Consider the following 13,862-nt stretch of genomic DNA (forward strand, 5'->3'; position numbering starts at 1 on the left):
CATCCGTTAGGATGGTATTAAATTCACGCGAAATGAGATAAGGGAAGTAAATAATTACCCGTAAAGTTTAAGTATTAAAGTAAATTTTCGTGTCAAGTTCAGAGACTTTTTTTTTTATGTATTTTCCCTAATAATTAATATGATTCACAAACAATGAAAAGTACTAACAGCAGCCAAAATTAAACAAAATAATGAAATCTAAGCCAAATTAACTAACAGTGAAAAAAAATCAACAACAAAAAGACAAAGGAATAACGAGGATAAAAAGTTACCGATCTTGGAATTTGTAACTTAATAATGTAAATAAAGATAATGAAAATAATTCCCAACAGTTCTATTCTTAAAATAGAGACAATCAAATGGTGCTAATTTAATAGCTTCATAGAACTAATAATACTTAAAATAAAACATACAACCATAAAGATATGTAAACAAAACATAATCTATAAAACACATATAAGGATATATAATTAATAATAATAAGATAAAAACAAAAGAAATAAATCTACTAGAAGCAAGCAACCCACATGAAAACAATAACAATTATGTGAAAAATATGAACCAACAGTGCTAAAATAGGTGTTACCAGAGTATAAATTTTTATGAGGTCCGGAAGCTATCGGAATTATGTCGTTATGAGAGTGGTGGTGGGTCAGATCTGATTCGCCGGAGCTTGACTGAGCTCATGGTCTTTGTTCACCGAAGTTGGAGCCAAAACACCTATAAAATAAAATAAAACGTAAAGGGGGACAAGGGAATGGGAACGGCTGTTGTTTTATTTTGCTTCCGATTTGGAGCTTGCCAATGGTGGCTGTATAGTCTGAAAAATGGAAAATAAAGAGGGGTCGTTTGGTGGTTCGTGGCTGCATCGGAGTGGCAGCGATGGTTGTTCCTCCGTTCGTGGTTTTCTAGCGAGCTCCAGCTCGATTCGAGGGAGAAGGGTTGGAGCTGGTGGCGGTTTGGAGGTTTCTTGGTGGTTGTTTCCGGTGACTTTTTCACCGGAAAAACGAAGGGTTTTTGGTGGTTGCGTTATGGGTCTGGTTTGGAGGTTGTTTGGGTGGTGGTTTGAGTCGGGATTTTGGTCGGAAATGGGTTAGGTTTAGGAGTTGTTTATGTTGGTTGTTTGGGGGTTCTTTCCGGTGGTTTTGGGGTCGGTTTTTGGTGGCGATTTGGAGGTGGTGCTCCAGCGTGGAGGGTTGTGGTTTGGTTGTTCTCCGACAGTGAGCTGGTGGAGCTCGAAAAATGGGGGTTTCCGACGGTGGTTCTCTGGTGGCAGTGAGGAGAATGGATGTGATTAGTGAGAAAAGAGGGATGACCAGTGGGGTTTGGTGGTGACTGGCCGGAAAGTCTGCCGAAAAGGCGATGAACACTTAAAAAAAAATAAAGTAAAATAGAACCCCAATTCTAAAATTTATTCAGCACCCCTTTAATTTTGGGAAAATTACGCGGTTAAGCAAGCTTATACTACTTAATTACTCATCATAGCTATAGTTTTGCTATAATTACCACTCACGACTAACATTATACATTAATTACGCGGGCTGACTTCGAGTTTGTAAAATTAATCATGTTTGTATATAATAATTCGCCAAAATATAAAAATACATATGTATAATATACAATTATCTAACCTATATACATATATAATTCACCTTTCTCCCACTCTCTATCCCCTCTCTCTCGCCTCTCTCCTCCCTCTCCCAATCTCGCTTGCCATATATACAAATATATATGTATAATATACAATTATCAATACGAAGAATGGACATCAAGCATATTAACCAAACAAAAACAAAAAGATAAGAATAAATCAATCACACAAGACACAACGATTTACGTGAAAAACCCTTCGATGTGACGAGTAAAAAAATCACAGAACCAAAAACTCCACTACAAACACCAAGAGTTACAAAATTGTTCTCCAAAATTGGCCAGATGACCAAGATGATCATAAGAAACATTCTTACCAGACCAAACTCTGTCAAGGACATCACCATTCAAAGCAACAGTAGGAGATCAATTGATAACATATGCAACAATATTAAGTGCTTCTGCCTAAAAGGAATCTGACAACTTAGCATCTGAAAGCATACATCTAATTCTCTTAACAAGAGTTCTATTCATCCTCTCCGCCAAACCATTTAGCTGAGGAGTCTTTGGAGGTGTTTTCTTGATGCCGAATACCTTACTCTCTGCAATATCTATCAAAAGGGCCAATATACTCACCACCATTATCAAAATGAATGCATTTCAATTTCTTTCATGTATGTCTCTCAACCAAGGCCTGAAAACTCTTAAACACATCAAGTACCTGATCCTTGAACTTCAAAGAGAATACCTAGAGTTTGCGAGAATAATCATCAACAAAAGTCACAAAATAAAGTGCACCACCATAAGACTTTACCTTAAAAGGACCACACAAATCAGAATGTACCAACTCGAGCAAATCAAGTTTTCTTGAAGGCGGATCACTCTGAAAAGAAACTTTCTTCTGTTTACCTGCTAAGCAATGAACACACTTGTTCAACTTTGCTTGTTTCACTCCATAAAGTAAATTTTTCTTAGCCAAATTGTTCATCCCCTTCTCACTCATATGACTCAGTCTTCTATGCCATAACAATGACGAAGTATTAGTCTCTACCAAATTAACTGAGCCTCTAAAAATGATGCCTAAAAAAACATACAAGTTAGACAACTTGTGACCACGGGCTACGAACCTCTAGTAAGCTTTCACTGGCCAGTACCAAGGGTAGTAACATAACCCTCATCATCAAGGTATCTCACAAAAATCAAATTTAAGTGAACATTTGGAGCATGTTTGATATTATTGAGAACTAGTTTAGAACCATTACTACTTTCCAAACAAATTGTCTCAATACCAAGAACTTCAACCTCATGATTATTACCTATTTTCAACATCCCAAAATTACCTGGAGTATAAGAAGAAAATAATTCCTTCCTAGGCGTGACATGAGAAGTAGCACTAGAATCCACAAACCAGCTAGACTCATCACGAACAAGATTGACGGTATTTTCATCACAAGAAACAAGAAGATCATCATTAGCAACAACAACAACACAATTTTCATTGTCACCCTCTTTCTTTTGTTGTTTCATATCTCTCTTGTACTTAAAATAATATTTCTTGATAGCCCATTCTTGTGGCAATAGTCACATATAGCATTCTTGTATTTAGACTTTGACTTACCTCTACTTTTATCTCTATCACACTGACATCTGAACTTGTTTATCCCCCTATCTTCAGTAACCAAAACATCGGAGTGTGAAGTGGAAGAAGTTGAGCCTTGAGATCTTGTTTTCATCTCTTCGTTCAAGACACCACTCTTAGCATATTCTGTGGTCACAACACCACTTGGAGCAGAATTAGTCAAAGATACTCGAAGAGTTTCAAAAGAGTCTCAAAGTATTAAGAAGTCATAGTCCCTATATTTCTTCATCGAATTTTACATTCATTCTAGATAGCTGGTCAAGAACACCCTGAAAATCATTAATATGATCAGAAATATGAGTGCCCTTTTTATACCTGATATTCAATAATTGTTTCAATAGAAACAACATATTGTTGCCAGTCTTCGGAGCATATATCGTCTCGAGCTTGTCCCACAAACTTCTGTCATGTGTCTCATTCACAATGTGATTTCAAACATTATCTTCAATCCATTGTCTAATATAGCCACAAACCCGTAAGTGTTCAAATTCTCATTCCTCATCCGTCATGGACTGGGTTTATTAGAGGTAAACACATGTAAATGCATTTTCTTAACAAACTAGTAAAGAAAGCCCGGGCAGCTAATAAAGTTATATTGTTACTCTCTCCGTCCCATATTAAATGAGAATCTTACTAAAAAAAAAATTTTCATATTATTTGAGCACTTATTAAATTAGGATAGAATTAATTAATTCTTTTCCATTTTACCCCTACAATTAATATGACCATTCCTATATTGTATGTGTATTTTTTGTAACTCATTTCAATGTGCATTGATATAAACAAAGGGCAAAATGGTGAAGTCTTCCAATGTATTAATGATTTCTTAATCACCGTGTAAAGTTGGAAGTGTCCATCTAATATGGGACGGAGAGAGTATAGTTTATGTATTGTTATAAAATTAGTAAAGATTGTTATAATATATTTTGCTCATAAGTGAGCTAATATAAAAACTTATTTGTCATTTGTCTTTTTAATTTCAATTTCAAATAGCAAATAAATGTAGCGATAAGATTGAGGGTAGAAATGAAACATATCTTTCTAAATTTAAGTAAAAATAAACAGAGTAGAAGTAACATTAGGGTTATCGATAGGACGATTCATTCGGTTATTTTTAAAAAAATTATATCATTCAATTTTTCGGCTATTTTATAATGTATAACCAAAATTAAAATTTTAAAATCATCCCAATCCTAATTTATGTGACACAAGCAGTACAAAAATTAGTCTTTTTTTTGTTGTCTTGTAGATATTTTAAGTTATTATTTATTGTAAATTATAGTACTTTTTATTAAAGTTTTTAATAACATATGTTACTTTTTATGTTTGAGAGTTAAACCAACTTTTTTTTATATGTCTTTTAATTTTATATGTGTTTTGTCCTTTTCCATTTTCAAAAACTAATACTCTGTCCATTTCATTTTATATGTCATTTCTTTTTATAAATATATTGGTTATTCCCTCTTCTTATGTCATATATTATGAAATTTGAGAAGTTATTGAAATTTTTATATGATTCTAAAAATATTTTAAATTGTTAGCTATTGTGATTTGTAGTACCTTTTTTTTACAGAATTTTGAAAATAATATTTATTACTCTCTTTGTTCTAATTTACGTGGCACATGCAAAATTTCAAATATTAACCATTTTTTATATGTCTCTTTACTATATTAAGTTGTTAATTATTGTATTTTATAGTACATTTTGAACTTAATTTTTAAAGAATATATGTTATTTTCCATGTCCCAATTTATGTGGCATTAATTGATAGATTTGTTGGAGTCGAGAGAATTTTTTTGTTAATTATTGTAATTTATAGTTTCTTTTTCGTCAATTTGAAACAATATATGTTCTTAATTGATAGATTTTTTGGAGCCGACAATTTTTTTTGTTAATTATTGTAATTTATAGTTTCTTTTTCGTCAATTTCAAACAATATATGTTTATCATATAATCCATTTTATGTGGTAGCAATAGAATTTAGAGAGTCAATTAAATTTTTTATATAACTTTTAAATATTTAAGCTATTAATTATTGTAATGTATAGTATTACTTATATTATTTTTGAATATAAATGTTACCTTTTTTATCCTAATTTATATGGCATTGATAGAATTGAAAGTGTCAAATAATTGTTAATTATTGTAATATGATATGTAGTACTTTTTATGTAGTTTTTGCTATTTTTAAGCATACTAAGTATAGTATTACTTATATTATTTTTAAATATATTTAAATCTACTACTTATATATATTTTTTTTAGTAGATAAGTGTGAATGTGAGGGTATTTTTAAATACCCAAAATACCCTCACTTTCACACTTATCTACTACTTATATTATACATTATATATATATATATATATTATTATTATTATTATTTTTAGTAGATAAGTGTGAATGTGAGGGTATTTTTAAATACCCAAAATACCCTCACATTCACACTTATGTTCAACCCTCTCCTTTTTTTTGGTGCCACGTGTCGAAAGAGAAGAGTGAATTTATTCACTCTTCTTATATAGTAATAGAAGATATTTCGTCTTGTCTCTCAAAATATGATACTTACTACCATTCAAAAAAACCATATTGCTCATATTTGCATCTATCATTCAAATTAATAATGAACAATAACCTATGCTCTGATACTACTTTATTGGGAAAGGCAATGCACTAACAAGAATGCCTGACATGAAAACAGTGAAATAATACCCAAGTCTAACTATTCCTTTCAATTTGAACCAAGAGAAGACAAACGAAATCAAGCAATACGAAGAATGGACAACAAGTATATTAACCAAATAAAAACAACAAGATAAGAATAAGCTAATCACACAAGACACAACGATTTACGTGGAAAACCCTTCTATGTGAAGAGTAAAAAGATCACAGGACCTAAAACTCCACTATAAACACCAAGAGTTACAAAATTGTTCTCCAAATTGGCCACAAAACAGGTGTCAAACAACGAGCAACAACAAAACAAGATTGCACTAAAACTAGAGAATCAAAGGAGAGATTTCACCCAAAAATGAGCTACTGTTCACTCCCGAAAATCAAAAGATACAGACCTCCAAATCCGATCTCCACCATTGAATTGCAAGAACCAGATTCTGAAAACTACCAATATAAATTTGAGCACGATCCAACGGTAAACGAAGTGGAAAACTCTGTCTGAAGTGGACTACCTGAGCAGAAAACGAATCTCTCTTTCTCTCAATCTCTAAAATGAATCTCTCTTGATTTTTCTCTCTTGTGTTTCTGAAAATAAGATCGAATAAGTCTTGTATATGTCACATAATATCGGGGTTATGGGCTAAAGTGAGCGGGTCCTAATAAGACTTTTATTTATCCACATAGAAAGAAAAAATAAAGATCCTAAACCCAACAATCCTCAAACTTCCCTCTTGGCAAAACTTTAGTCATCATGTCGGAACCATTATCATTGGTATAGATCTTTTCAAATTCAAGCAACTTAGAACCCAACACATCTCGAATCCAATAATACCTCACATCAATGTGGTTAGACCGACCATGAAATGTGGAATTCTTATCAAGATGAATAACACTTTGACTGTCGCAATAAAACACATATCTCTCTTGAGCACAACCAAGTTTCCCCAAAAATCTCTTCATCCAGATCAACTCTTTGCAAGCTTCAACAACAACAATAAGCTCAGCCTCTGTAGTAGATAAAACAACACATTTTTGCAACTTAGATTGCCAAGACACAGTTCACCCGGAAAAAGTAATCAAGTAGCCTGAAGTAGACTTATGAGTATCAACATCACCAGTCATGTCTGAATCAGTGTAACCACAAAGAATAGGCTTCCCTGTACCAAAACACAAACTCAAACTAGAAGTGCCACAAAGACATCTCATAATTCACTTTACAACATTCCAATGCTCTCTTCCCGGATTAGAAAGAAAATAGCTAACAATACTTTGATCTTGTACACACCATTGCGTACATCACACTACCAACAGCTAAAACATAAGGAACTTTCTTCATATCTTCTTTCTCACCATCACTGGAAGGACAATGTCTAGTACTCAATTTGAAGTGCATAGCTAAAGGTGTATTGACAACCTTAGCTTTGTCCATGTTGAATCTACGAAGTACTTTCTGAATATACTTCTCTTGTGACAATTACAACTTCTTGGCATCTCTATCATGGACAATTTGCATGTGGAATTGCAAGAACCAGATTCTAAAAACTACCCGTTCAAATTTGAGCACGATCCAACGATTAATGAAGCGGCAAACTCTATCTGAAGCGGACTGCCTGAGCAGAAAATTTCCTAAAGCAAAAACGGGATTTTTCTCTTTTTCTCTCAATCTCTAAAACGAATCTCTCTTGATTTTTCTCTCTTGTGTTTCTAAAAATAAGACCAAATAAACCTTATATATGCCACATAATATTGGGGTTATGGACTAAAGTGAGTTGGTCCTAATAAGTATTTTATTCATCCACCTAGGAAGGGGAAAAAAAGATACTAAACCCAACATAATTAAGGTTAAATTTGGTTAAATACGAGTATGTACTTGTCCTTTTCTAGTTACGTCAATTAGTCAAGTAATGAGTACATTCAATACTTACAACTGGTAAATTGTAATACTTTTTAGCACAAAAATGTTGTATCAAGAAATAGAGAATAATAAGTTGCATCTAAGGTGTGTTTGGTAGGATGGAAAATATTTTCCGTCAATTTTCACATATTTAATCAGTTAAACTTTAGAAAGACATTTTCTTTAAAAAAAACTATTTAAAAATAAAGTAAATGACTCATCATTTTGTAATTAAACTACAAAAAGGATAAGAAATGGCTAAAATAAAATTCAAGATTTTATGATAGTTGATAGAGAATCAGGAGTAGTGTTGGTGTGAAAAAGAGAAAAAAGCCTTTTTTACCACCAGCGGACAAAACCAAAAAAGAAGAATTTTCATCATTAATAACACCCAAAACATATAATTGTCTGATTGGATAAATTAAGATAACTCATCGGCTTGTTTAATTAAATTTTCATTATTATTTAATATTGTTAGAGACAATAACCAACTTCTTCATCTACGAAATTAATTAAGATAAATCATCGGCTTGAATAATACTGGCTGTGGTATGGCCACTTTGTAATGGAAGGGAAGTAAACAATAAGTGATGTTTTTAAATTGAGCATTTATCAGAAACTATTTCTAAAAATAAAATAAAATGGAACGTAAGAAAGGAGATGAAACGTAACCTTACCCGCAAGATGAAAATTCAGGTAATACTACCAACTAAGCTATTCGAATTCTACAAAACTACTGATTACTAAAAGTTTTTTTTTTTTACCAACTTACGCAGAGTAATTTCAAATATAACTCACCTACTTATTACTCTACTCATAGTTTTGACTTTTGGGGCCTGCGTCACGCGCTTTTTTGTCCTAATCTGTTACTATCACATTTAACATTTATGTACCAAAAAAGTGAGACCTACATTCGAATTATGTCAACTCTTGGATGAAAAATGTGAAAGAATCTTGCACATGACGTATTTGTTTTAGGGCCAAACACATACACAACCCCTCAAACTTGCCTTCATTTTTCATTTTGGCACTCCAACTTAGTCTTGTTTCATTTTAACCCTTAAACTCCATTTTTTCTATACCATTTAAACACTAATACCAATTTTTATGATTTTTTTTATTTATGTTCTTCAATTGCAATTTTTTATTTTATAAAAATAGACATGTGTCTGTTAATTTTCATAAAAAAATTAAACATTCGCGAACGAACATAAAATTTTTCAAGCAATAATATTATTTTTTGAGATTTCTTTGTATTTTTGCATGAAAGTAAATTGACGAAAATTCTTTGATTTTCTTTCTCTAACATTCAATTAAATTAAATAACACTACTTATTTATTATTTCTTATCATCTAGGCTATCTAAATTTAACGCAAATACTCACTTTTTATTTTTAATATAAATCAATACGAATAAAAAAACTCATCTTCAATACAAGTAAAAAAGACTCTTGTTCATTGCTAATAACACTACTAAAAAATGTTAAAACTCGACTAACTTTAATTTGTTAGATTGTCGGTGATTTTTAAGAAAGAAAACCAACACAATTTCGTCGGTTATTTTTCACATAAAAATACATAAAACTCTTTAAAAAAATTATTATTTTTTAAAAAGAATTAGATTTTGTTAATTTTTATTTTTTTAAACTAAAATTAACTGACACATGGCGATTTAAAATAAGAAGTTGCAATTGAAGAATATATATAAAAATAAAGAAATCATAAAAATAGTATTTCATGTTAAAATGGTACATAAAAAATGGAGTTTAAGGGTTAAAATGGAACAAGGCTAAGTTAGAGTGCCAAAATGAAAAATGAGGGCAAGTTAGAGGGGTTGTATATGTATTTGGCCTTGTTTTAGCATTTTTCAAGTATTAAAATTTCTCTTTCCACTTGGCTTATCTTTTGATTGTTATTTTTAATTGCTCATGAATTGGTGTAAAGCCTTTAATAAATTATGTATTTATATGTTTTGGTCGAGAATTATTATAGTGATTATAGTACTGATCAATAGAATTAAACTTCATAAATCATAATTAATGGGACACTGTTTATATGCATGCGGAAACAACTCTAATAGGTGACTTGTACGTGGACTAAACTCTAAAGATAGTGTAATACTAGTAATTTGAACATTATATGGTCATCTATCGCGGGAAAAAGGCAGAAATTTTCGTAAAAAAAGAACATGTTGGACAAGGGAAATATTGGTTCGACATAACATAAATCAACTAATTAATTATATGTCTATTCGTTAATTAGAGTGTTTATATTTTTTAAAAAACAAACAAATGGTGACAGTCAGTTAGCCACTAATAATTAATTGACTCGAAACTATAATATGGACTTGTCTATTTCACATAAATGTTGATGTTAACATGACCTATCTATTGTTCCAAATTGCCTGATCTGTTGGTCAAATATATGTTCAACCATGGCGGCTGCTTTGTTGGACAAATTAATAAACAACGGGGGAGACAGTAAATTATATTGATGCCTTTTCATAGAGTAGTTTTTGTTTATAAAGACATAATTTTTCATGAACTTATTTTGGAGGCTAAAACATGTACTTATTTATTATAATATAGTATTTTTTTAAAACGTGTGAGTTTAAAATAGACATTCATTTGCCTAGACAATACAAAGAAATAGAGAAAAATTGTGGCGATATACTATTGGTATCTCAAAAGAGTGATTATTTGACTTTTCGAATAAGAGATGATGTAACAAGTTTATCTAAAATGTGTATGATTCATGTAATATACATTAAGAGTTCAATTTTATTTGAATTGTAATTATCGTAACAAATTTGACCTTTTAGAATAAATACATGCCCCTTGTGTAAATTAATTGCCAAAACTAGGCGTAACAAAAGTAATGAAAATATAAAATGACAAAGTTACCCTTATAATCACACTTTCTATATGAGACTCCTTCATCTTCAAGTCAACTTATAATTATCATTCAACCGATTAATCAATGAAATAAATATAATATTAGCCCACTATTGACTTTGCACACTTCAAAACTATAAATAGAAGGGTAATTTTACTCTATCAACCTTTGAATATAATAAATACAATGTCTTGAAAAATACAATAAGGAAATGACTATAATCAATGAAACATGGTAAATTAGGAACTAAGTGTAAAACTATCCATTGATTTCATAAACTAGACAAGTATTGTTAGACATCTCAAAATAGTATAGTGGACAACTATGGTTGGATGGAGAGAGTAATAGTTAGTCGTCCCAGAATATGCTTGGGGAAATTATTAGATCTTGGTGGTTGAAGTTTTCTGGATCAAATTGATGTTGTAATGCATCAGAAAAATTTGGTGATGATAAGCTATTGATTTGGCTTATATTGTCATAATTGTTAACTATTAAACTTGTGCTTGGCATGTAATTAGTAACATTATTAAGCACTGTTTGTGTGTCACTTGGATAATTATAATCCTCGAAAGTGAATCGATTATTAAACTCATCAAGATCAGCCGCTTTATTATCATCATCTTGAAAGGCTCTTCTCACCAACAAATTAGAAGTAGAAGTATCATCATCCAATAAAACTTTAGAATTCTGGTGGTCATCTTGAAAGCCGCTTTTCACCATTTCCATGCCAATAGTCTACCACCAGATGAAGTCAAAAGGCAAGTCAGTCATTAGTACTACCTTCTTTTTGGAACATACATATTTCAGTCGGACACTAATATTTTAATTTGAGTCTATTATAGGAAAAAAAGTGCTTCCTATCAAAAAAAAAATTCTCAACTGGAATAAAGGAAATGAAAAAGGGTAAAATAGGAACCTTTTCATTTGGGGTGAGCTGTTGGACAGAAACGAAGTGACCCCGTTGATTGAGTAGTCCAATCAATTCTCCCACCTCAGTATATTTAACTTGTGGATTTTCTCGGGGATACACATATCTTTTCAACTCAAGTTTACTCTTTGCCTCATCTACTGCTTCATCCAATTTCTTTACCTGCAAACTGCTCCTGCCAAGGATCTTTATACATATATGCAAAAATGTTTCAGTACTTCATTATGAAACAAGAAAGAAAAATGGAGAAAATGCACTTAAGATTGGACAACAGAGATTTTTTTTTTTTTTTTTTGTATAGCATAACCATCACATTGGCCTTATTAAAAAAACTAAGATACTCTAATAGTGAAGACAAAAATCAAATTAAAACAGCTAGCAAGAAGTTTCAATTCATAGCTCTTTAACTAGTAAAAAAGTAGAAACTAGCTATGACGACCCCAAAAAAAAATAAAAAAAATAAAAATTAACCTACCGGCCAGTAGGTAAAATCATGAAATCATATCCGATCCGGTCTGGACTATTTCAGTAGTCTCTTGCGCTCAGTACAAGCTATAGTTTGAATCGCGTTGCCAGTGACGGAAAGTGAAAGCCTGGGTGGATGGAATTAACTAAAAAGATATAGACAAGAAATATATAGGGAGCGCAGCTGAGACATATGTTGCCTCCTTAGTCCTTACTAACGAAATTTTATTTATTCTGCCACTGTTGGTCCAGATTAGATATGATGGACAGAATCAGCAACACAGTATATATTATATATATATCATGAAAAATTTGGATGAGCCTTTCATCCAAATTATCAACTATAGATAGATGTTGTTGAACGATTTCAATTAAGAGGAATAAATAAATAAAAAAATCTTACGGTGAGTAGTTTTTCACGGTTCAAAAAGTAGAGAGTTAAAAAATCCCGCGCAGTTTTAATGTTTTCCTTGGTTAAACACTGATGAGAAGGACCGCCTTTGCCAATCGTTGGCAGTTTCCAAACTTGATCATCAAGTTTTAGAGGCTTCTTGCTCTTGGGTACTGCAAAATTTGAACTATAATTTAGAATTTAATGGAACATTTATTGGAAAGAACGGAAGGTACTTACTGGAACGACGATCCACAACGAAGAATGGTTCAGTAACTGCTTCCATAATTCTAGTTCTAATATCACAATTATCCACAGCTCTTGCACCTAATCTGAACTCACGTTTTCTCATCGATACATTTGTATGTTTGAATGATATATGACTGACAGAAACTCTACCGTCTTTCAACTTGACTTGAGGATCTCCCCGAATCAGTGATTTTCCATCCAGCCAATTTGTAACTGTTTTGAGTTGTTCTTTCTCAAAGACAACTATTTCCACCTTACTTGATGCTTCAGGCCCAAATTTAACAATATTTTCAGTAAAGCAATCAACTAAATCTAGATTGAAGGTATTGCCCAGATCTTCACCTATGGGTACCCCAGTATAAACTGGACCTTTTATCATGTTGTTTGAAAACTTCAATTTTAAATGCCGTAATTCATTACACTCATCACAAGGATTGAAGTTTTCCTCCTCTTTCCTGTGCAATATGTACAAGTTCCACTATCAACATAAATTTGTGTATCAACACAAATTTGTGTATCGAACACAGATTGCAACGGGACTAATGAAAATAACGGCAATGATAATCAAAATGAAATATATATATATATAAAGGACGCTTATCTTGCCTTGGGACGGTTGAAATCTCATCAGGTTTCGGTTCAACTCCTACAACCTGTATAGTTTCACAAAGAAATTCGATTGAGGTTGAAATGAAACACCTAAATGTCCAAGGCGTTACCCAGAAAAAAAGGAAGATTCATTCAATCAAATCAATGGAGAATCTCATAATCTATTAGCTGGTCCAATCGACAGATCGAGTTGGGCCATGTCACATAACCTTTCTATAGCCAAGACTTAGTTATGATCAAATCTAAGCAGATCTAATATATATTGACAAATGAAAAACCTATTTTGTTTTAATACTGTTAGAAAAGGGAAAAAAACTAGAAAAGAAGCAAGACAAGAACTACGGGTAAACAAGAGGAAAGGACTCTCCATATATCTCTAGAATTAAAGATGTCAAAACAATTTTGGCTCGTACACAACAAGTTGCAGCCCAGCAAAGAGACACAAAATACATAATTACTTTGACTTCCTGTGGTGTTTGCTTCAGATTATGTTCTACATCCTCCGTTCCATTTCAAGTTAATCGTCTC

General features: G+C 32.0%; 3 protein-coding genes across 7 annotated transcripts in view; 1 reads left to right on the top strand and 2 right to left on the bottom strand.

Moving 5' to 3' along the window:
• The window catches only part of LOC125860890 (calmodulin-binding protein 60 B-like), a 102,595-nt gene that overhangs the window by 61,561 nt on the left and 27,172 nt on the right, over window positions 1-13,862 (bottom strand). The window lies entirely within an intron of this gene.
• LOC125860904 (calmodulin-binding protein 60 A-like) overlaps window positions 1-13,862 on the bottom strand; it is a 28,902-nt gene that overhangs the window by 14,596 nt on the left and 444 nt on the right. Inside the window, exons 3-4 of the mRNA XM_049540950.1 lie at window positions 13,332-13,378; window positions 12,774-13,180 (exon numbers count right to left, since the gene is read on the bottom strand). Of these exons, the coding sequence (XP_049396907.1) occupies window positions 12,774-13,180; window positions 13,332-13,378 (454 nt within the window). The remainder of the gene's footprint in view (window positions 1-12,773; window positions 13,181-13,331; window positions 13,379-13,862) is intronic.
• The window catches only part of LOC125860917 (uncharacterized), a 72,422-nt gene continuing 58,788 nt past the window's right edge, over window positions 229-13,862 (top strand). Inside the window, exon 1 of one of the 2 annotated variants that reach the window (XM_049540966.1) lies at window positions 229-579. Coding sequence is in view for 1 of the 2 variants with exons in the window: in XM_049540965.1 (XP_049396922.1) it covers window positions 828-965 (138 nt within the window). In the remaining variant the exon portion in view is untranslated. Of the gene's footprint in view, window positions 966-13,862 lie in introns of both variants that reach the window. The other variant, XM_049540965.1, reaches the window with a different exon arrangement.

This window comes from Solanum stenotomum, chromosome 3 (assembly GCF_019186545.1).
Source record: "Solanum stenotomum isolate F172 chromosome 3, ASM1918654v1, whole genome shotgun sequence".
NCBI classification, from domain to species: domain Eukaryota; kingdom Viridiplantae; phylum Streptophyta; class Magnoliopsida; order Solanales; family Solanaceae; genus Solanum; species Solanum stenotomum.